The following is a 24162-nucleotide window of genomic DNA, read 5'->3' on the forward strand; positions in this document are numbered from 1 at the left end:
GATAAAGGACTTCTCTTTAGAATATATGATCTCTTACAACACAGAAGACAACAACCCAAATAGGGGAGGGAGGATTTCAACAGACATTTCTCCAAAGACGATATACAAATGACCAAAAGCCTAGCAGAGGATGTTCAAAATCACTAGTCCTGGGGCTTCCCTGGTGGCGCAGAGGTTGAGAGTCCGCCTGCAGATGCAGGGGACACGGGTTCATGCCCCGGTCGGGGAGGATCCCACATGCCGCGGAGCGGCTAGGCCCGTGAGCCATGGCCGCTGAGCCTGTGCGTCCGGAGCCTGCGCTCCGCAAGGGGAGAGGCCACAACAGTGAGAGGCCCGCATAACGCAAAAAAAAAAAAAAAAAAAAAAAAAAAAAAAATCACTAGTCCTAGGGAAATGTAAATTAAATCCACAATGAGATTCTACTTCATACCCACTAGATTGGCTTTGTCAAAAAGACAAGACTATAAGAAACACTGTACAAGATATGGAGAAACGGGAACCTTCATACACTGGTAGTTGGAACATTATAGTTACTTTCAAAACAGTTCATCAGGTTCTTAAAAAGTTAAACAGAAACTCACCACATCACACAGCAATTTCTAGAAGTCTACCAAGACAAATGAAAACGTGTCCACGCAAAGACATGTCTACTCATATATATATAAACACAGAGAGAAGGGGAGGGAAGGAGGGAGGGAGGGAAGAGAGGAGGAAGGGAGAAAGGAAGCAGGGGCAATAAAAAACGGGCAAATGAAAATAACTGGTATATCAGAATCAAGGGTATATGAGAATTCCTTGTATTATTCTGGTAATGTTTCTCTAAGTTTGAAAGTACATCAAAATTTTAAACTACCCAAATAAAGGGCAAGAATATCATGTAGCAAGCTCCCTCTACCAACCTCAACGAAGACCATATACAGCTTAAAAGTTACTAGAAAACTGTAGGTAATTTTAATAAAATCACTTCAAGAATATAGTATGGTTGTAAAACCACTACAATGTGCTCTAAAATAATTTTTCTACTGAGTTAAATAAAGTCATCTGTAAATTCTGTAACAACACATTCATATTCACAAAATCTGACTGAAAAATAAACACAACTTTCCATTTCTAACACAGCATAATTCAAAAGTTCACTCTGAATGGGACTGGGTTTTTGGTTTTATTTTGGTTTTAACGCAAAGCATAATTACACAGTTATTCATAATTTGAGGTGTGTTACTTGTTTATTTAACAAAATACTGCTGCTCTGAAATAAACTTCATTTTCAGAGTGATAGTAATGTTAAAAAAAAAAAGACCATGAAAATGCAAGCTGCATTTTAAAAAGCTTATAATAATCATTTAAATTCCGATGGTATCTGTAGGTTCACAATTCTCTACTGTTAGATTTTTTAAAAAAAACACTTTATATATGGTCAATCTAGATCATAATTAAGTGCATCTTAATGAAGTTTCCACTGATGTATGTAGAAATATGATTTACCTATAGCCAAATAACATCATTTCTTTATCAAAAATAAGTGGTATTGTCTAGAAATAAAAACAATCCTTCAAGAATTTTATTTTCCTAAGTAAAAATACTTCCCAAGAGCTAAAGGCACAATTTCTATTCACATCTAGCACTGTAACCAACCATAAAATCATTACTTATTTTCAACTTAATAACTGATTGACATTTCTCAAACAAGCTGTTTTCAATCCTGATAGTTCTTTATTTTCTTTAATAAATTGCTGTTTGCAGTAGGTGTCCATCATGAGAATAATCGAAATTAGATAAATGTGACAAAAGACTGACAAAGTGTTTCACACCCTTGAGTGATACCAAGAATGGGAGAAAAGTGTTGCAAAATACGACTACTGCAGTGCTACTTATGGTCTTGCAATAAAACCAACAATGCATCAAGAGCTATCATCTCACATCCAATTTCTTCCCCTCAGGAACAATCTGAATCTCTTTCGCATCCAAAGGCTCATAGGTCAGTAAAGCTTCTGCTAGATTCTTGTGCTCTTTTGCATGAGTCTTCAAGATATGTTTTGCTCGCTCATATGAATCCTGAAATACAAAGCAGATATGTAAGAGGCAGAAACCTTAGGAGAAGCAAAAACCCTAAATGAGATAAAAAGCCTTTATGCACCCTAAAAAAACTATAAAATCTATTGACTTCTAGTTATGAAAGATAAACGCATTTAAAAGCTTCGTTCCCTAAAGATAACTCTTTCATACTTTCAAATGTTACATTTTTAACCTCAAAGTCTATCATAGAGATAACTGAGGACTACTTAAACAAAAAGCTACTTAAGAAATAAAATTATACACTGTACTCATCTGCTTTCTAAATAAGGTCTGTGAACACAGAAATCTATTTCTCTTTTCAGTATACGTGCTAAAAGGAAAGGGAGTTTGCTCCTTTTGCCTCTTGAGATTTCACCAATTTACTCAATCTAGAATGGCCAGAAAAGATATAATTTCCATTCTTTTACTTGGTAACACACTCACCTCTCAATACTGTAATACAGTATCATTAGAGGTGATCCCTGACTTCCATACATTTGATTTTTTTTTTGCAACCCACCTTGAACTTTTCATTTAAATCCTTCAACTCTCTTTCCAAAGGTGAGTCTGAATTAAGTTTATCAGCTTATGAATAACAGCAGTAATAACAGTTCATTTTTGGCAGTGTCATATTTGCCTGTACAATGTTTCTGCCAATATTTTACTAGCGAATTATAGTTTTGTCCTTATAAAATTGGGTGGAAAATGTAAAAATGAATTTACTAAAACCAAGAACCACAGGTCATATAAACACAATACAATTACTAGACATTTTGAACATAACCATGTCCAAGTAAAATAATCAAATTAAAGACAATACATAAAATATTAGAAATATATCAGCTAAAGAAGAACTGAATATTTAAATCACAATGTAAATAGTTCTGGGCTTCCCTAGTGGCACAGTGGTTAAGAATCCGCCTGTCAATGCAGGGGACACGGGTTCAATCCCTGGTCCGGGAAGATCCCACATGCCGCATAAGAAAATACATATCATGGGGGCAAGGAAAAAATACAATATAAAAATGCCCTTGAGGGCAAAAAAACTTCATTATTCTTCTGAAAGTATAATACTAAAAAGTGTGAGCAAGAGGGAAAATTTTAAATCCTAAGTATCGTTCTGAGTACCTTCTTAGAAAACCTTAGCAGCTATTCTAGTCCAGAAATCCACAATTCACAGAGTACTGGAATTGCTTTATGGAGCCACAGTGATAACGTAGGAACGTGAAGTATGTGGAAAGGGCAAAGTAAGCAAGCTCAACAAGTAGGTCTTCGATGTCATATGAATAAAAAAAGCTAAAGAATTTATATTATCATTTGGTTAATTCATGAAGTAATAACTCTTACTGATTGAGCAGCTGGAATGGAAAGAGTATGTTACATTTCTCAGAAAATGACATTTAGTTTAGAGTCAGCTTTGTTAAATCCATTTGGAATGAGACAGGGGAAAATCTATCAATTTATAATGAGAATCCTCTCTCACAAAGAGACACTTGGCACATCAACATTTGATACATGAGGAAGGATTAAAATTAGCCATTACCTTTTCACTCATTCCAAATTTGGTGACCATCTGCTTTGCTATTTGGGTTGCATTATCAAAATCACTGGAAGCACCTAAAATTTTGAAATATACATAAAACTCAAGTTAAAAAAAATCTTTAAACCAACAAACACAATTTGAACCAAAGCGATTCTTTACAGCCAACCTGTTGTAATATGATCAGCTCCAAATATAAGTTCCTCTGCCACTCTTCCTCCCATACTGACGTCCATCTGAGCAAGAAGCTGAGCTCTAGTTTCGTTCCGTCGATCATTTTCAGGCAACAGGTACACCTAGACAATTGAAAAACAAAGAAAAAATTCAGACACAGTTTTGAAACACTTACATTAATAACCTGAATTATCGTTTGTCTCTCATGACCTTACTTAATACCATGATGCTGAAAGCTCAGCGGCATTTAATAGAGATGGTCATGGTGATTGATTACCAAACCAGCTATGTATAAAATGAGGAAAGCAAAAGTGCAGTTTATAAATAATAAGTAGTTAATGCTGCAATACAACTGTTTGTCCCTCGTTGCACAAAAATGTTTAAAACGTCTATAGGGACGTCCCTGGTGGTGCAGTGGTTAAGAATCTGCCTGCCAATGCAGGGGGCACGGTTCGAGCCCTGGTCTGGGAAGATCCCACATGCCGCGGAGCAACTCAGCCTGTGCGCCACAACTACTGGGCCCGTGCTCTAGAGCCTGCAAGCCACAACCACTGAACCCTTGTACCACAACTACTGAAGCCCGCACGCCTAGAGCCTGTGCTCTGCAACAAGAGAAGCCACCACAATGAGAAGCCCACGCACCGCAATGAAGAGCAGCCCCCTCTCGCTTCCACTAGAGAAAGCCCGCGTGCAGCAAAGAAGACCCAACGCAGCCAAAAATAAAATTTAAAAAATAAATAAATAAAAATAAACCTCTATAATTAGAAAGATATGAAAATGAAACTTGTACTCAATGAGAAAAAACTTAGAAAAACTATTGAACCAGTCACTATGATACATAATTTGTTTTGAGGGGAAAAGAGCAACTACATATTTAAGAATTATATTTTGCTGTCATTCCTGAATTACATTTCATAATGTAAATATATTATCTGAAATATTAAGGATATCCTTTATTAGCAGGTAAATTTCACAAGTATGTCTGATTTCAAGACAGTTGAGGAAGTTAAAGAAGAAAGTATCAACACACCTAGGAAGTAGCTGAATTTCCTTTTGAAATGTTTTCATCAGCAATTTCCTACATAAGCTCCTGGGGAGCACTATTTGAAAGAAAAGAAAAACTAAAGATACATGTCCAAGTGTTGGCCCTCGTGGCATGATTGTAGCTTTGTTGATAGGCATAGCATCTTTAGTGTAATATGCAATAATAGCGTGACCAGATTCATGATACGCTGTGATTGTTTTGTTTTTGTTATCAATTTCCACACTTCTACGCTCAGGCCCTAAGAATAAAAATTTACTTAAGTAAAATACTCCATTAAGAAGATATATTTAAATGAATGAAGCTCCTTTGTCTCAAAGTCATTCTTAGAGTCATATGATTTAATATCATTAATAAATATTTTAAAAGTTTGAAAGTTTAAAACATGAGTAGATTCCACTCTACAACCCATGTAAACCATAATTTGTCAACTGAAAACCAAACTGTAAAAACTGTCATCTTAATCCTTATATCAAAAGGAAAAGCTGTATTCTATTTCTAGAAAATAAACTTCTAATTTAACAGGAATATCATAACTAACCTGTTTTGAGGGCAATTCAAGATTTAAAATAAAAATTAAATTCTGAAAAACAGTAAAATTAACTATTCTTTTATCAGCAATATCAGACAAGAGGAAAGACATGGGCACTCATGCCCCCCAAAGAGTGTAATATAAGTTATAATGTATTTGTTCTATAACAGGCCAAACTGTGTTGCTCTGTTAGAGTATATATTTGCATGTTTCTATACCTTTCTTTTTTATAAACTTTCTCTCAAAATTAAGAGTTTTTTCTCGGACTTCCCTTGTGGCGCAGTGGTTAAGAATCGGCCTGCCAATGCAGGGGACACGGGTTCGAGCTCCGGTCCAAGAACACTCCACATGCCGCGGAGCAACTAAGCCCATGCGACACAGCTACTGAGCCTGAGTTCTAGAGCCCATAAGCCACAACTACTGAAGCCCACGCACCTAGAGCCCATGTTCCACAAGAAGAGAAACCACCACAATGAGAAGCCCATGCACCGCAATGAAGAGTAGCCCCCGCTCGCCACAACTAGAGAAAGCCCGCATGCAGCAACGAAGACCCAATGCAGCCAATAATAAATAAATAAAAATTTTTTAAAAAAGAGTGAATTACCACCAAACCAAAAATTACCAAGTGGCCATTTAAAAAAAAAAAGAATTTTTTCTCTAACATAATGAACAGTATAAGATAGGGGAAAAAAAAAAAAGAAAACCTACCCATTAGGATTTTATCTTTGGAGAACTCTAGTTTCTTCATGGTTACCACTTCTTTTCCATCAACAGCTGCCTTTAAAGCAGCTTGGTTCACAAGATTCTCCAACTCTGCTCCAGAAAAGCCAACAGTACCTCGAGCTATGATTTCTGGATCAACAGCTATATGCAGACAGGACACAATATTAAAATTTCAGAAGAGCTAATAAAAAGCTCTTCATAAAGAACTCACATTGCAAATGAAAAAAGAAGATAGCCATCATGAACTGTAATTTTACAAAAGCTTACTTCACTAAATTCTAAGGGGAAAAAGCCAAAACTGCTAGTAAACACACCATTAAAATTGTCATTGGGACAAATCACAAAAGTTCTTATATTTAAATAATTTTGTGATAAACAGAGAAAGGTAGAGTTGCCAGATAACGACTTACAAACCTTTAATTATGGCCTAACCACAAACTGGAAAAGCACATTCATAGACATTTTGTTTTCAGAATTTCATCTTGAAATAACTTTGGACATAAAAGCCCCCCTTATTATCGGAAACATACTTGGTTTTAAGAATTGATTCAGATATCTTTGAAAATACTGCAGCTTTAATAGCTGCTTTTATTACTCAGGTAGTTCCATAATATTTCCATGTGTTTTGTTTTATAGTTTGCTTCCCCTCTTTTGGCCCCAAAGTGACTATATCATGAGGTACTATGCTCATAATATACAGGTGCTTTTTATATGATTTTATATTTTACATTCATCTAAAGAAACATTTATACATAGATTTCATCAAGTATTATCTAAGTACTCAAAAGAAAACTTTCTTTAGAATCGGGATTCAAAATGACAGAATCTCTGGACACACGTTCATTGAGAAATGGACTTTATGGACAAACAAGAGGAGAGAAAAATAGACATTTAAAGGAATTTGTCTTTTAAGACATCCTGAGTAAGGACCACAAACAGGGTGGATTGATATATTACCATTTTATGGAGATAATGTCTGTATCGTCGAATTAAGACTTACACTGATCAAACTTTATTTTATTGAGATACCACTTCAAGATTTCTGTTCGACCTTTTACATCTGGCCTGGGAACTGTAACCTGCATGTCAAAACGACCAGGATGTATTAAGGCGCTAAAGGGAGAATACAAAAAGAAAATATAAATTAATAAGCTGACTGTGCTGAAGGTCAAGTTCAACAGGACTGACATCCTAAAGAGAAGATGGAAAGACAATGGCAACCAATATTTATTTTGAACATAAATATTCAGATTAGTTCCTTATAAAACGTGGCTCAAAGAACAGTTTCAATAACCAGAAGGCAGAACAAAGGTTCATATAGATAAATGTGTGCATCTAGATAGCATACAACCCTTCAGAGACAAAGACATGCAAGTCGGCCAGTCAAGGAACAAATAATTCAACAGCAATCTATTATGAGAGCTACACATCCATCTTACTGCTATTAAGTACAAAATGTTAAACTAGAGTCTTAGGCAAGAACCAACTATTAGATCAAATGAAAGTATGAATAACTTCTATATAATAAAACCAATAAAAATTTTAAACTATAGTAAATTTTATTCTAAAAATCCTCTCTACCCCCCACCCAAAAGCTTTGTGATGTTTAAGTTGTGAGAAGATTCTTTTAGCAGCTTTACTGAGATGCAATTTTCATATCATAGAATTTGAAGTCGAAAACCCAAGTGTTGTTTTTTTTTAATATCATTATTGGAGTATAATTTGGTTTACCATGTTGTGTTATTTTCTGCTGTATAACAAAGTGAATCAGTTATACATATACATATATCCCCATATCCCCTCCCTCTTGCATCTCCGTCCCTGCCACCCTCCCTATCCCACCCCTCTAGGTGGTCACAAAGCACGGAGCTGATCTCCCTGTGCTGTGCCGCTGCTTCCCACTAGCTATCTATTTTACGTTTGGTAGTGTAACCCAGTGGTTTTTGATATATTCAGAGTTGCCCAACCATCACCACAATCTAATTTTAGAGAATTTTTACCCCCTCCCTCTCTTCTCCAGCTGAAAGAAACCCCAAATCTACTGGCAGTTATTCCCCATTTTCCCTAATCTCTGGCAACCACTAAATTCCTTTCTGTTGCTATGGATCTGCTTATTCTAGACATTTCATATAAAAGCAATCATATAATATGTGATGTTTTGTGATGGGTTTCCTTCACTTAGCACAATATTTTTAAAGTTCATCACTATTCTAGAATATATCACAAAAATTTTAATACTTACGTATCTAATGCCTCTGGGAAGTTTGTGGCTCCTATGATGATAACTCCTTCGTTGGGTTTAAAACTATTATAAAAAAAAAAGTACCTTTTCATTGAAAATTAAAACAGCACACATGTAGAAATGTTCTATGCAAAACTGTTTATCGTTAATCTTACTAACAGCAAAGAAAAGGGATTGATCTTTTTAATGGCCAAAATGATAAGGCATCTCTAATTGTTTTCTTAAAATGCCAGTGCACTTCAATAAAAGTGTTAATAATAAATCACCAAGTCATCTGTGGTTACATACCTTCATAATAATTTTTCTAGTTAGGAAGAGATGACCTGACACAAAAAGCTTGAGTCCCCAACTAATTTTTGAAAAATATTTTCAAGTTTACCAATTCAAATTATTTGCTCCTTGACTTCCAGAATATCTTATATGACTTTAAGAAACAATTTTTTGATCTACAGCAACACTCAAAATCCAGTTTTATATTTCTTTCGTACATCATAGTAATACTTTAAAATGCCTTATAATTCCATAAACATTCTCTTCTACAATTTCAAACTTGTCTTTTCAGATTAATTTTTGAAAAGGAGTGTTCTTGTAGTCTCTTGAGTTGGTGTTTTACAATTAGATCTTTTCATGAAACTTAAAAATGCGTATTGCTATAATATCTAGGAAATGAATATTTGCACATATTCGTGAAAGGGTATATTTTATATCCTTAAACAAATGTTGCAATATATAATCGAAAAATTGAATCTCATAGTTTTCTTCCCCAGTCTTGTTTATATTTTCAAAAGTTCAGAACTCTGCATAGGTTTGCATCATTAAATTATACCAGGTTAGTATATTTTACAGATATTTATCTTAACATCATATGCTTTTCCTGAATAAGTTTATCTATTACTAATCCAAATGCATTTATCCAAATCTTTCTTCTAAGTCCCCTGGGTGCCTCAAATTTGTTATGCCCCAAACTGAAGACATTGTCCCTGATGCTTTCCTCTTTCCTGACTCTTTGTAAGCTACTCTGTCATCTGTCTTCCCCATCCTAGTAGATAACATCACTGAAATACCAAAGCAGGAAAAATCTTGGACTCCATCCCGCCCTGAAATCACCACATCCTGTTGCTCATCAAGTTCAGTATTTTCTACCTGCTTACCATTTTTCATTTCCTATTACTTTCTCACTTATAATTTTGAAATGCTCTTTTCTAGTTTTGCTCCCCTGATGTTCATCTTTACGTTGCTGCCAGAGTGACCTTTCTAAAATATATTTATGAAGATGTAACACCTCTACTTATGTAGTGGATCCCCATCACATGAAGGAGAAAGTTCATGTTCTAGGAGGACACTTGCTTTTTTTGGTTTGGCTCTGATCCTCCAGTTTTGTCTCTCCATACCATTCCCGGTAACTGTGTTCTAGTTTTCCACGTGACTTGTTATGTTGTTTCACGCCTCGTCCTTTTGCTCAGGCTGCCTTTTCTAGAATCCCCTTCACTTCCCCGCTCTACACTGTGTGTGTCTTTTAAGACACAGACCTGTCTTTGCAGCATTTCCTGAGCTACCCAGATACAGCTGACTCCTCTTTCCTGTGTGCCCTTCCTGTACTCTGTTCACATCAGTTGTAGAGCTGTTGAACGATACTTTGCTTTTCTTACTTGTTTTCATGTAGCTCTACTTCCCCTGGAATACAGAGCAGAATCGGTCTTCTATTTATATTTCCAGCTTTTCTCCCAGTATAGTGCCTATGATTTGCCAGATCCAGTAAATGTTTGTGGTCTTACTGATTGATTGAATGACCAAATGAATGAATATGATGTTTTCTGGAATGAGGTGTTTGTTTTGTTTTGTTTTTATAGGAAGGAGCAACAAATCCAGAAATTGAGGAAAAAGAAAATGATACTGATATTGAACGTGCTCCACAGGAGCAAACAGATCATAAGAATTTGACTTCTTTTTTTTTTTTTTTTTTTTTGCGGTACGCAGGCCTCTCACTGTTATGGCCTCTCCCGTTGCGGAGCACAGGCTCCGGATGCGCAGGCTCAGCGACCATGGCTCACGGGCCCAGCCGCTCCGCGGCATGTGGGACCTTCCCGGACCGGGGGCACGAACCCGTGTCCCCGGCATCGGCAGGCAGACTCTCAACCACTGCGCCACCAGGGAAGCCCAATTTGACTTCTTTTGATGGAGCTCAGAAAAATAATAGGAGTGGTAATTTAGTGAATATTTATGAATTTTTTTCTATGCTTAAAGGCTAGTCTAAAAACATCTAAAGTGTGTAGATCCAAATATACTATCCATTTCTTTCTTTCTTTTTTTTTTTTTTTTTGCGGTACGTGGGCCTCTCACTGCTGTGGCCTCTCCCGATGTGGAGCACAGGCTCCGGATGCGCAGGCCTAGCGGCCACGGCTCACGGGCCCAGCCGCTCTGCGGCATGTGGGATCTTCCCATACCAGGGCACGAATCCGTATCCCCTGCATCGGCAGGCGGACCCTCAACCACTGCGCCACCAGTGAAGCCCTTTTTTTTTTTTTTTCCATTTCTTTTTAAGTATGTTTCTTTTGCTCCGTTTCTTCAGAAGTATCCCAACTACTACCAACTTTTTCTTCCTGAAAATGCCTCAACCCTCTGAAATTCTTTTCTGCTACTTTATTTTATTTAAATATTTGTGGATGGAGATAGACATATATGTATTTAAAATTCATAGTAGTAAATGTTCTCATTAATGTATCTGTGGCTGCATTTTACAGATATGATGTCAGCATTAGGATTAGGAGAAGAGGAAGGTATAGAATCACCTTGGGATTCTGAGGTACTGTCTTCTATTATTATTATTATTTTTTTATTTTAAAATATAAGCACTGAGTGATGTTAAAACATAAAAGGGGGGGTGCTTTGACTTTACTTTCTCACCTTTGCATTTGCCCATCAAAATTTTTTCCTTACATTTTTAACCTGTAATTAATTAAATAATTGTGTGCTAAGTATAATAACTACCACATAGTGCACTTTTGTTAATTTGCAAGATTCACCTAATGAAACCAGTGTAGCACAGAGCAAAAACCAAGGCTTAGAAGCCATAAGGAATCAGTTTGGGTTCTGAAGTTAAATTTATCTAAAAACTGAAGTATTATTCCAGGTCGGCCCATGGCCAAATGTATGTTTCTTTATTCTTCTCTTTTTTTAAAAAATTTTTGTTGGAGTATAGTTGATTTACAATGTTGTGTTAGTTTCTGATATACAGCAGAGTGAATCAGTTATACATATATCCACTCTTTTTTCGATTCCTTCCCCATATAGGCCATTACAGAGTATTCAGTAGAGTTCTCTGTGCTATACAGTAGGTCCTTATTATTGATCTATTTTATATATAGTAGGGTGTATCTGTCAGTCCCAGTCTCCCAAGCAAATGTATGTTTCTTTGGTACATATGGATGTGTAAAACTCCTAGTGAGGTTCAGAGAGAAACAGGTTGAAATGTAGTTTTTTACCACTTAGACCTGAAAAAGATAGTGCCTGAGACTTGAAAGTATTATTACATTTGGATTTCCAAATAGATCTGCAAGGAACGTTTCAAGAGAAGCAAAAGAATGGGGAATAATAAGTATGTGGCGTTATAATAACAACAGTTAGGTTTAGCGATGTTTTAATAAGTACACACCATTTTGGATAAACTAGTGTGTGTTGAGTACCTTAATGGCAGCCATACTTGAAGTAACGTAAATATAAAGTAATGATGAGCTGTTGTAAGGTGACAGCTATGGAAAGAGATAAGAAGGGCCTGATCTGTAAGATATAGGCAGCTGCTGCAGTGATACAGCACTGTGTTTAAAGTCAAAAGACATGGTAGCATCCTGGTTCTGTCACTGGCTGTGGGATCTCGGAAAGACATGTCTACCCTGGTTGAGTGTCAGTGACCTCCTTCGTAAAAATGGTACTGGTACCCACTTCTCAGGTATGTGTAGGGAACAGATGTGGTAAGAGCTGTGAACACACCTTGTAAACTGTAAAGGGTGCTATAGAAATGTAAGACAAAAATGATCACAGTGAATGGACATATATACACTACCAAACGTAAGGTAGATAGATAGTGGGAAGCAGCCGCAGAGCACAGGGAGATCAGCTCGGTGCTTTGTGACCGCCTGGACGGGTGGGATGGGGAGGGTGGGAGGGAGGGAGATGCATGAGGGAAGGGATGTGGGAACAGATGTATATGTATGACTGATTCACTTTTGTTATAAAGCAGAAACTAATTAAAAAAATGATCACAGTGGCAATTAGTGACTCACTAAATGCTGGGGCACTTTTTTAAAACCTGAAGGACAATAAAATGACAGTAGTGTTAAGAATAGGAAAATTAGAACGGGCATGTGGATTTCTAGCTTGGGGTATGTTAAGTTTCTATAGACTGTTATCAGAGATCTCCTATAGGTATCAAGTGCTTTGGTACTTGAGGTCCTCTCGACATTTTAAATGTTTTGGTCTTAAATAAATTCCTGTTATTGAATACCAACTATGTACTGGGCAGTTAGACACTGACTGTACCAATTGAGGGGTTAGGCTGTAGTGGTGGGAACCAAACAGGAATCCTTTATAAGTCACTGTTAAGTCCTTCATGTAAAGAAAATGGAGAGGGCTTCCCTGGTGGCGCAGTGGTTGAGAGTCCACCTGCCGATGCAGGGGACACAGGTTCGTGCCCCGGTCCGGGAAGATCCCACGTACCGCGGAGCGGCTGCACCCGTGAGCCATGGCCGCTAAGCCTGCGCGTCCGGAGCCTGTGCTCCTCAACGGGAGAGGCCACAACAGTGAGAGGCAAAGAACATGGAGAATGTTACGTCAGACAACATTGAGCGAGTTTGTAGTTAGGATGGGGATGGGGGTGGGCGTGGAATTTAGGTAGTCAGAAAAGATCTGCATGTGAGAAAAGCTACCAAGGGGAGAATGGGAAGGAGCCAGTCACGTGAGGGTCCAGGGGAGGGACGTTCTGGACAGAGAGAGCAGCGGATCCCATCTGTTCGTCATTACACTCTCGCATCTTGGAAGGACCAGGAAACAGGAAGTGGGGTAACTGTCCTTACAATCACTTTTATCGTTGTTGTATGTAGAAAATAAAATGTGCATAAGAAAAGCTTGGCACATTTAGATGATTACTAAATAAAAGTTTTTATTCTTCCCTTATTAAAGCTTGCTGTACTTTTTTGAAGAGTTGCATAACTATATTTAAATTTTCTGCTATTATTTAAACATAAAAGTTTTTCTTACTACTTCGCTATTTTATTCAACTATTTTTCCTATCAATAAAAATTTTATCAAATAACAGATTCTTATAAGCCCTTGTTTACCTAAATGAAGCAGCTTCTACAGTGTTCTGTTTATGCTCAACATGACATACTTCATGGTTTCTTTTCATGCCAAGTATATTATTTTAATACTAAAAAATTTCTGTCTTTAGAAATATTTTAAATTTATAGCAAGTGTACTTATTAAAGCATTTATTTAAACACATATTTTTTAAAAATACTCTCTTCTTTTGCCAAGGAATGCAAAGTAGAGTTAGGTGTTTTGAAGGTAATTCTTTGCTGAAATGTGCCTGTAAGTCAGGCACATTTTTTGTCTGTGAAAATAATTCCTCTGGCTTTCCATGCTCAGTTTACAGAGTCAGTAGCCAAATGAGGATAAAAGATAGACTTGATCTAGAGAGTGTATATGAAGTTTTCTATTTCAATGTTTGGGTTTTCAATGCATGCTTCTCTTATTTTTAAATCTAATTGCTTGTAAAGTAGGAAAATTTTAAAAAGTAGGGTATTTTCAGCTATTAGAAGGGGATTAGGAAAGCTTTATGCAACTCATTATTAATATCAATTTTAACAGAGTATCTCTGAGAGTCTTCCAGAGAAGTATGCTGATCATTTATCTGGAGCTGCAGGTCAAAGAGGAAAAAATATATTAAATGGACAAGTAGAAGGTAAGAACTATATTTTTATGAAAAAGTCATTTGACAGCATGTTGGTTTAAAATGGGAATTCTGATATATTCTAACAGCCGAAGAAAATCACCTGTCGGTTAAGAGGAAGAATCATTCCTCACACTGATTTCAAGTTGAACTGAGCCTGTCTCATTCTGGAAAAGAAGTGCTGTATCAGAAGAACTAAGCAGCTACGTCTTTTTGTCTTGTCAAAAATCCATCAGCAGTTTTTAGGCAGTTTTTATTTGGCCAAAAAGCAGTGCTTGAATACTTAACTGTGTGCTGTGTTCTATTTAAGCTCTGAGTGTCCAGATGTTCTTTTGTAGACAACATGCCATGATATAATCATCTATCTCCATGTCTGTTACCAAGTTACACTGTGAAGTGTGCCACCCTTTTGAGGTGGTCCTCAAAGACACAGTTTGCTTGTTGTTGAACCAAGTGTTCTAAAGCATGTACCTGAAGTTATATCATTTTTTATTCTAAAAAGCTATGCAGCTTATATTCTGAAAACTATTAAAAACATAACACTGTTGATGTAAAAAAAAAAAAAAAGAAAATCACCTGTCAAATGCATAGTGAGGAAAAAGACGAGAAAAGGAGGGAAGCTGTGTATCTTATCTGGTGTCAGCCACAGATTAAATTGAGAGTCCCCTTTCAGGAGCTAAATTATTAGTTCCGTTTCAAGGTACTCTACAACCTAAGGAAAGTCGGGAAATGAGGAAGAGGAAAGAAGGACTAAAGAATGAGAGAGGCAGAGGTTACAGGGAGTAAATGAAGGAAAAGGAAGCAGGGGTCTGTGGAGGACGGGGGCAAAGTAAAATAGGTCTTTAGAAAAGGGAAGCGAAGAGTATTTGAAACGTGAGACAAATTTGAAGTGAGCTTCCAGCACCGAAACTTGTCAGAGACGAACAGCAAAGCTTTCCCACTCTTACTGTGGGAATGTAGAAACAGACTGATAGATCAGAGTCTCTCAAATTTTCATTAGTCCCCTGGGGACCTTGTGAAAAGTGCACATGCTGAGCAGCAGGTATGGGATTGTGCATTTCTGACAAGCTCTCAGAGTAGCAAGGGTGTAGGCTTGCATTGAGAGAAATCTGGAAGAGGAGCCACTGGATAGTTCAAGACAGAACAGGATCAAGGAAAAGCATTATTTTGTTTTTCTTTCTGAGTGTGTTTATAGCCAGAGGGTAGCAAAGCGTTGAAGTAGAACTTATAGAGGTAAGGTGCCACTGCTAAGCAAAGAGGAAAAAAGAAGTGGTGGGGATGATCCATAAAAAGAATGTCAAAGGGGGAGAATTAAGACCACAGATCCAGAGACTACCTTTGAAGAGGAAAGAATATAGTGAAAGGAAAGAGGGGGGAAAGAAGGGTGTTAGGGAGGTGATTGTGGAGGTGATGAGGAAACTTGAGAGAACTCTCGTTAGATGACTTCAGTGTATTTACACTGAAACAAGGTTAGGTCATTGCTGCTCCAGAGAATACTGGAAGCAGGAGTGGGTGCTAGAATTGAGGTAAACCCCAGCTCCTCCTTGTAACTATCAGGCATCAAAGATATATGTTGTGTTGGTATGTGTTATTCAAGTGAGATTAATTTGAATATGGAAGCATTGGCTGTTTTTTTTTTTTTTTAAGATAGGTTTGTTTGTTTGTTTTTTTTTTTGGCTGCTTGACTTGGCATGTGGGATCTTAATTTCCCCGACCAGGGATTGAACCCGTGCCCCCTGCAGTAGAAGCATGGGGTCTTCACCACTGGACTGCCAGGGGAGTCCCTAAGATAGCTAATTTTTTGCTGATAATTGTTTCACAAAAATCCTTTTAAACATTAGCATGATATATTGAACCAAACTAATTTTGGAAACAAAAGAAATTAATAGGGTTCATTCCCTAAATGCTAAAATTGTTATTTTCAGTAAATACTACACTGATTTTGAAATATGAAAGATTTTTAATATCTAATAATTCTGTGGCAGTAAAATTTACTTTTTCCTTTTTGATAATCGTACTTCGATGTTGAAAACTTATAATACGTTATTTCTTAGATGTGCCTTATATACCTTCTTGCATGAGTGGATCGAGAAACTTTAAGATGACTAAACTAGAGGATCCAAGAAATGTAGGCATACCAGTAGCCCACATGGGTATGTAAAAAATGAATATTTTTATGAACTATAATTCTACAAGTGTATATCCAAGCTGATCAGTTCATAACACTTTCTCTGATGAGAAATGAATTATACATTCAACTGAACTGTCATCCCAACTGTGCACTTCCTAAATTACAGGACAAATTGAAGAACATGATAAATACTTGTAGTATAATGGTGTAAATGATGCTGCTGTATTGCATTCAAGATGTGCTGCTGCATTTTACCATCAGCTTTCACATTTACCTTCTCGGGGTCATGATTTGTTGCTCTGATTAAAGATCACTTTTCTCCTCATCAATCAGCATGTTCACATGGGTACATGTGCATTTTTATATATTTTAAAGGCTTTTGGAACATAATCTTACTTTTGAAATCTTAACTGCATGTTTTGTTAAACCTGTACTCCTATTTTTTCTTCAGTATCTATAGTGGATTCATATGTCTGTCTTGTTGCAGTCCTAACTTCCCCAAGAAACAAAACACCAAAACCTAAAATATTCACTGCCAAGGCCAAGCATGAGGATTCTGCTCAGTACTAACTGCATGAATATATAGTTGGCTTTCATAGTTACGTGTAATTGATTCTATGTCCCTTTTGCCTTTTAGATTCTCCTGAAAAATATCCTCACTTGAAGGTAAAAACTTATACTTTTGTCTTCAATTATTAACTACAGATTGTATCAAATGTACATTATTTATTAATCAACTTGTTTCAAAACCCATTCAGCCTGCAGTTGGAGTGAAAGATTCTGTTCCTAATAAAGCAGTAGGAATGAAGGATTTACAAACAGCCAGATCAGGTAAATTTTGCAGTGCAAATTTCACTCTGGAAAGAGGTACACTAAAATATTTGAAACACTCACAGCCTTCATATTCCTAATTCTTTTTTCTTTTGTTTTTGCAAGTTTAATTGAAGGATTTGACATAAATAAGGCACATGTTATTGTTGGTATCCATGTTTTGAAAAAAAGATATTTACAAGCATAAGAAAAAAATATTTTTAAAATGTAAGCTTTAACTCAGATGTTTCTGTGTATGTTTCAATACCCTAAAGTTCTCAGTTTGGAATCTCTATACTTCTTAGGGATTCTCAGATGTAAATTATTAGATTCTAAGATTTTTCCAGTTTTATAAAATGCTTATTTGAATTCTGACCTTAACCTAGAGTAAAGCTTCTCTTGCTAACATGGCAATTGTAGTTCAACTTTAATTATTTCATTTTAGTGGTGTTACACGGATGAGCTTAAGCCAACCAGATGTTTTGATTAGCAGACTCTGTGTGTGTGTGTGTGTGTGTGTGTGGTCTTTGATTATTAAAAGTGGGGGAAAGTAATCATACCTTAATGATGATTTGATAGACACAATCTTTCAAAACAGTAATTCTGAAAGGTTTTGGCTTTAACATCCTTTTATTTATTTGTTTGTTATTTTTTTATGATCCAGATATAGGATCCTTTTATACTTTTAAAAATTATTGAGAATTCCAAGGAACTTTTGTTTAAGTAGGTTGTATCTACTGATGTTTACTGTATTGGAAAATAAAACTGAAAAATTTAAAATACAAGCACACACAGTCATACATTCTATTAGCCATTAGAAGTATGATGTTATCACATATCTTGTCTCTGGAAATCGCCTCTGTACACTTAAAACACAATGAGAATGAAAATAACGTTTACTGTTATTGTGAAATAGTTTTGACCTCTTGGACCCCTTGAACGGTTGAGTCTTGGGACTCCAGGGATGCTCAGGTGACACTTGAGAACCACTTTTAAACCATTTACAGAGCTCATGGATGTGAAATGATAAAGGGACGCTTGTGATGAAACAGGCTTTAAACTTTCACTTTTACATTTCTTGCTTTTTTCTTTGATTTGTCTTTTTTTTCATATATATACAGCAGGTTCTTATTAGTCATCAATTTTATACACATCAGTGTATACATGTCATTCCCAATTGCCCAATTCATCCAACCACCGTCCCCAACCCCCTGCGGTTTTCCCCCCTTGGTGTCCATACGTTTGTTCTCTACAACTGTGCCTCAATTTCTGGCCTGCCAACCAGTTCACCTGTACCATTTTTATAGGTTCCACATATATGCGTTAATATACGATATTTGTTTTTCTCTTCCTGACTTACTTCACTCTGTATGACAGTCTCTAGATCCATCCACGTCTGAACAAATGACCCAATTTCATTCCTTTTTATGGTTGAGTAATATTCCATTGTATATATGTACCCCATCTTCTTTATCCCTTCGTCTGTTGATGGGCATTTAGGTTGCTTCCATGACCTGCCTACGTTAAATAGTGCTGCAATGAACATTGGGGTGCATGTGTCTTTTTGAATTATGGTTTTCTCTGGGTATATGCCCAGTAGTGGGACTGCTGGATCATATGGTAATCCTATTTTTAGTTTTTTAAGGAACCTCCATACTGTTCTCCATAGTGGCTGTATCAGTTACATTCCCACCATCAGTGCAAGAGGTTTCTCTTTTTTCCATACCCTATCCAGCCTTTGTTGTTTGTACATTTTCTGATGAAGCCCATTCTAACTGGTGTGAGGTGATACCTCATTCTAGTTTTGATTTGTATTTCTCTAATAATTAGTGATGTTGAACAGCTTTTCATGTGCTTCTTGGCCATCTGTATGTCTTCTTTGGAGAACTGTCTATCTAGGTCTTCTGCCCATTTTTGGATTGGGTTGTTTGTTTTTTTAATATTGAGCTGCATGAGCTGATTATATATTTTGGAGATTAATCCTTTCTCCGTTGATTTGTTTGCAAATATTTTCTCCCATTCTGAGGGTTGTCTTTTTATCTTGTTTATGGTTTCCTTTCTTGTGCAAAAGTTTTGAAGTTTCACTAGATCCCATTTGTTTATTTTTGTTTTTATTTACATTACTCTAGGAGGTGGATCAAAAAAGATCTTGCTATGATTAATGTCAAAGAGTGTTCTTCCTATGTTTTCCTCTAAGAGATTTATAGTGTCCAGTCTTACATTTAGGTCTCTAATCCATTTTGAGTTTAATTTTGTGTATGGTGTTAGGGAGTGTTCTAATATCATTCTTTCCATGTATCTGTCCAGTTTTCCCAGCACCACTTATTGAAGAGACTGTCTTTTCTCCATTGTATATCCTTGCCTCCTTTGTCATAGATTAGTTGAGCATAGGTGTGTGGGTTTCCCTCTGGGCTTTCTATCTTGTTCCATTGATCTATGTTTCTGTTTTTCTGCCAGTACCATATTGTCTTGATTACTGTAGCTTTGTAATATAGCCTGACGTCAGGGAGTCTGATTCCTCCAGCTGCGTTTTTTTCCCTCAAGACTGCTTTGGGTATTCCGGGTCTTTTTTGTCTCCATACAAATTGTAAGATTTTTTGTTCTAGTTCTGTAAAAAATGCCATTGGTAATTTGATAGGTATTGCATTGAATCTGTACATTGCTTTGGGTAGTATAGTCATTTTCACAATATTGATTCTTCCAATCCAAGAACATGGTTTATCTCTCCATCTGTTGGTATCATCTTTAATTTCTTTCATCAGTGTCTTATACTTTTCTGCATACAGATCTTTTGTCTCCCTAGGTAGGTTTATTCCTAGGTATTTTATTCTTTTTGTTGCAATGGTAAATGAGAGTGTTTCCTTAATTTCTCTTTCATATTTTTCATCATTAGTGTATAGGAATGCAAGAGATTTCGGTGCATTAATTTTGTATCCTGCAACTTTACCAAATTCTTTGATTAGCTCTAGTAGTTTTCTGGTGGCATCTTTAGGATTCTCTATGTATGGTATCATGTCATCTGCAAACAGTGACAGTTTTACTTCTTCTTTTGCAATTTATATTCCTTTTATTTCTTTTTCTTCTCTGATTGCTGAGGCTAGGACTTCCAAAGCTATGTTGAATAATAGTGGTGAGAGTGGACATTCTTGTCTTGTTCCTGATCTTAGAGGAAATGCTTTCAGTTTTTCACCATTGAGAATGATGTTTGCTGTGGGTTTGTAATATATGACCTTTATTATGTTGAGGTACGTTCCCTCTATGCCCACTTTCTGGAGAGTTTTTATCATAAATTGGTGTTGAATTTTGTTGAAAGCTTTTTCTGCATCTATTGAGATGATCATATGGTTTTTATTCTTCAATTTGTTAATATGGTGTATCACATTGATTGATTTGTGTATACTGAAGAATCCTTGCATCCCTGGGATAAATCCCAGTTGATCATGGTGTATGATCCTTTTAATGCATTGTTGGATTCTGTTTGCTAGTATTTTGCTGAGGATTTTTGCATCTATCTTCATCAGTGATATTGGTCTGTAATTTTCTTTTTTTGCCGTTTCTTTGTCTGGTTTTGGTATCAGGGTGATGGTGGCCTCGTAAAATGTGTTTGGGAGTGCTCCTTCCTCTGCAATTTTTTGGAAGAGTTTGAGAAGGATGGGTGTTAGCTCTCCTCTAAATGTTTGATAAAATTCGCCTGTGAAGCCATCTGCTCCTGGACTTTTGTTTGTTGGAAGATTTTTCATCACAGCTTCAATTTCATTACTTGTGATTGGTCTGTTCATATTTTCTGTTTCTCCTGGTTCAGTCTTGGAAGGTTATACCTTTCTAAGAATTTGTCCATTTCTTCCAGGTTGTCCATTTTATTGGCCTAGAGTTGCTTGTAGTAGTCTCTTAAGATGCTTTGTCTTTCTGCGGTGTCTGTTGTAACTTCTCCTTTTTCGTTTCTAATTTTATTGATTTGAGTCCTCCCCCTCTTTTTCTTGATGAGTCTGGCTAATGGTTTATCAATTTTGTTTATCTCCTCAAAGAACCAGCTTTTAGTTTTATTGATCTTTGCTATTGTTTTCTTTGTGTCTATTTCATTTATTTCTGCTCTGATCTTTATGTTTTCTTTCCTTCTGCTAACTTTGGGTTTTGTTTGTTCTTCTTTCTCTAGTTCCTTTAGGTATAAAGTTATTTTATTTATTTGAGATTTTTCTTGTTTCTTGAGGTAGGCTTGTATAGCTATAAACTTCCCTCTTAAGACTGCTTTTGCTGCATCCCATAGGTTTTGGATTGTTGTGTTTTCATTGTCATTTGTCTCTAGGTATTTTTTGATTTCCTCTTGGATTTCTTCAGTGATCTCTTGGTTATTTAGTAATTTACTGTTTAGCCTCCATGTGTTTGTGTATTTTATGTTTTTCCACTGTAATTCATTTCTAATCTCATAGTGTTGTGGTCAGAAAAGATGCTTGATATGATTTCAATTTTCTTAAATTTACTGAGGCTTGGTTTGTGACCCAAGATGTGATTTATCCTGGAGAATGTTCTGTGCGCACTTGAGAAGAAAGTGTAATCTGCTGTTTTTGGATGGAATGTCCTATGAATATCAATTAAATCTATCTGGCCTATTGTGTCATTTCAAGCTTCTGTTTCCTTATTTATTTACATTTTGGATGATCTGTCCATTGGTGCAAGTGAGGTGTTAAAGTCCCCCACTATTATTGTGTTACTGTTGATTTCCTCTTTTACAGCTGTTAGCCGTTGCCTTATATATTGAGGTGGTCCTATGTTGGGTGCATATATATTTATAATTGTTATATATTCTTCTTGGATTGATCCCTTGACCATTATGTAGTGTCCTTCCTTGTCTTTCGTAACATTCTTTATTTTAAAGTCTATTTTATCTGATATGAGTATTGCTACTCCAACTTTCTTTTGATTTCCATTTGCATGGAATATCTTTTTCCATCCCCTCACTTTCAGTCTGTATGTGTCCGTAGGTCTGAAGTGGGGCTCTTGTAGACAGCATATATATGGGTCTTGTGTTTGTATCCATTCAGCAAGCCTGTGTCTTTTGGTTGGAGCATTTAATCCATTCACATTTAAGGTAATTATCAATATGTATGTTCCTATGACCATTTTCTTAATTCTTTTGTGTTTGTTTTTTTTTTCACACTTTAAAAACTTTATTTATATAAAAAAACTCATTTGTTTTTAAAAGCATTAACAAGAGAGAAAGAAAAACAGAAAGGGTATGGAGCAGAAGACATGCCCCTTAATAGTGTTTGGTGGGAAGGTGGGATTTTTGGTTCTCTGAAATTGAACGTTCTGTGTTTATATAAGTGAAAAGGAAAAAACAAACAGTTAAAGGTCCCCCAAAGCCCATGGCTGTTCTATTACCCACACCCCACCGACAAAAAGAGCACCAGGAAAAGAGCAGCAGAAGACAAGAGAAATGAAGAGTGGAGCCACATCTGGATGGGGGCGATTTCCCTTGTGCAGTATGCTCTTAGGGTCACAGAGAGGAAAAGGCTCCTTTTTTCCAGAAAAGGAGTGGGACGAAATGTGAAGGGGAAAAGGGGTAAATAAGGAATTTTAATGCAGAGGGGAAGGGGGGTGGTGGGTTGTGCACTTTTCTCCTACCCCAAAGCCTCAATATATAAAGGAAGGGGGAGGGAGGAGGATAAAGATTTCCAGTTGCATTAAACAGAGCTTTTAGATTAAGGGGAGGAGTAAAAGGCAAATAAGGGAAAGGGTTAAAAAAAAAATCAACCGCATAGCAGCTGATTCCTCTAGCCCAACCTGCTAATATACACTAAACTAAAAGGAGGAGGTACAGGGGTGGTGGGGGGTTGGCGAGGGGGATATGGACACGACTTCCCTATAACCCCTTCAGAGACGACAGTCATTCTGGGCAGCTAAGGAGTAAGAGCCACACCACTCACTCCTCCCACCAATCTCATCTGGAGGTTCATCAGAACAGGATTTTTGCAAAATCCCAACATATACAGTCGAGAAAAACCTTCTGTGGCTAAAATTAGAGGCTATTCCAATTCCCAGTGGAGAGACTGAGGTTCTCTAGGTCATCTCTCCTCTTCTTTCTGCTATTTAGGGCCAAGAAGTAGGTAAGAAAGCAACAAATTTACTACATTTTGACAGAATTAAACTTGTATTATTTTGAAGGAGCCTGTGATTAAGAGTGATAAATGCGTACTGTCATCCCTAGAGCAACTGCTAAGACATAACTCACAATAGGAGGAACAGGGAATTTCCTGTTAGTCCAGTGGTTAGAACTCCGTGCTCTCACTGCCAAGGGCCCGGGTTCAATTCCTGTTGGGGAACTAAGATCCCACAAGCCATGCTGTGCAGCCAGAAAAGAAGAAGAGGAACACAGGGATCTCTTTAGATATGAGAAAAACAGAAAACAAATAGCAAATGGCAGATGTAAAAACAACTACATAAATATTAAATATGAAGGAACTAAACACCCTACTCAAACAACAGAGATTTTCACACTGGATTAAAAAAAAACAAGATTGGGCTTCCCTGGTGGCACACTGGTTGAGAGTCCGCCTGCCGATGCAGGGGACATGGGTTCGTGCCCTGGTCCGGGAAGATCCCACATGCCGCGGAGCAGCTGGGCCCATGAGCCATGGCCTCTGAGCCTGCGCGTCCGGAGCCTGTGCTCCGCAACGGGAGAGGCCAGAACAGTGAGAGGCCTGCGTACCACCAAAAAACCAAAAAAACCCAAAAAAACCCAAGATCCATATGATAAAGGACTTCTCTTTAGAATATATGATCTCTTACAACACAGAAGACAACAACCCAAATAGGGGAGGGAGGATTTCAACAGACATTTCTCCAAAGACGATATACAAATGACCAAAAGCCTAGCAGAGGATGTTCAAAATCACTAGTCCTGGGGCTTCCCTGGTGGCGCAGAGGTTGAGAGTCCGCCTGCAGATGCAGGGGACACGGGTTCATGCCCCG

At 37.0% G+C, this 24162-nt stretch overlaps 2 protein-coding genes across 14 annotated transcripts in view; one reads left to right on the plus strand and one right to left on the minus strand.

The window, feature by feature from the left end:
* Window positions 1–3060: 3060 nt before the first annotated feature.
* On the minus strand, window positions 3061–8410 carry LOC308611571 (ATP-dependent zinc metalloprotease YME1L1-like). Its single transcript, XM_081260288.1, has 6 exons — window positions 8309–8410; window positions 7067–7179; window positions 6052–6207; window positions 4901–5052; window positions 3765–3891; window positions 3061–3672 (listed from the first exon to the last, which is right to left on the minus strand). Exons 1-6 carry the CDS (start codon window positions 8398–8400, stop codon window positions 3557–3559), a joined length of 756 nt encoding a protein of 251 aa, XP_081116414.1. The 5' UTR covers window positions 8401–8410; the 3' UTR covers window positions 3061–3556.
* Window positions 8411–9545: 1135 nt separating this feature from the next.
* The window catches only part of LOC308611572 (ankyrin repeat domain-containing protein 26-like), a 105143-nt gene continuing 90526 nt past the window's right edge, over window positions 9546–24162 (plus strand). For 4 of the 13 annotated variants that reach the window (XR_014014965.1, XR_014014966.1, XM_081260289.1 and 1 more), the window contains exons 1-6: window positions 9548–10510; window positions 11050–11111; window positions 14171–14264; window positions 16307–16405; window positions 17021–17049; window positions 17142–17214. Coding sequence is in view for 10 of the 13 variants with exons in the window: in XM_081260289.1 (XP_081116415.1) it covers window positions 10351–10510; window positions 11050–11111; window positions 14171–14264; window positions 16307–16405; window positions 17021–17049; window positions 17142–17214 (517 nt within the window). In the remaining 3 variants the exon portion in view is untranslated. Of the gene's footprint in view, window positions 11112–14170; window positions 14265–16306; window positions 16406–17020; window positions 17050–17141; window positions 17215–24162 lie in introns of all 13 variants that reach the window. The other 9 variants (XM_081260298.1, XM_081260292.1, XM_081260291.1 and 6 more) reach the window with 7 other exon arrangements.

Source organism: Mesoplodon bidens (assembly GCF_964165515.1).
Source record: "Mesoplodon bidens genome assembly, contig: HAP1_SCAFFOLD_879, whole genome shotgun sequence".
NCBI lineage: Eukaryota > Metazoa > Chordata > Mammalia > Artiodactyla > Ziphiidae > Mesoplodon > Mesoplodon bidens.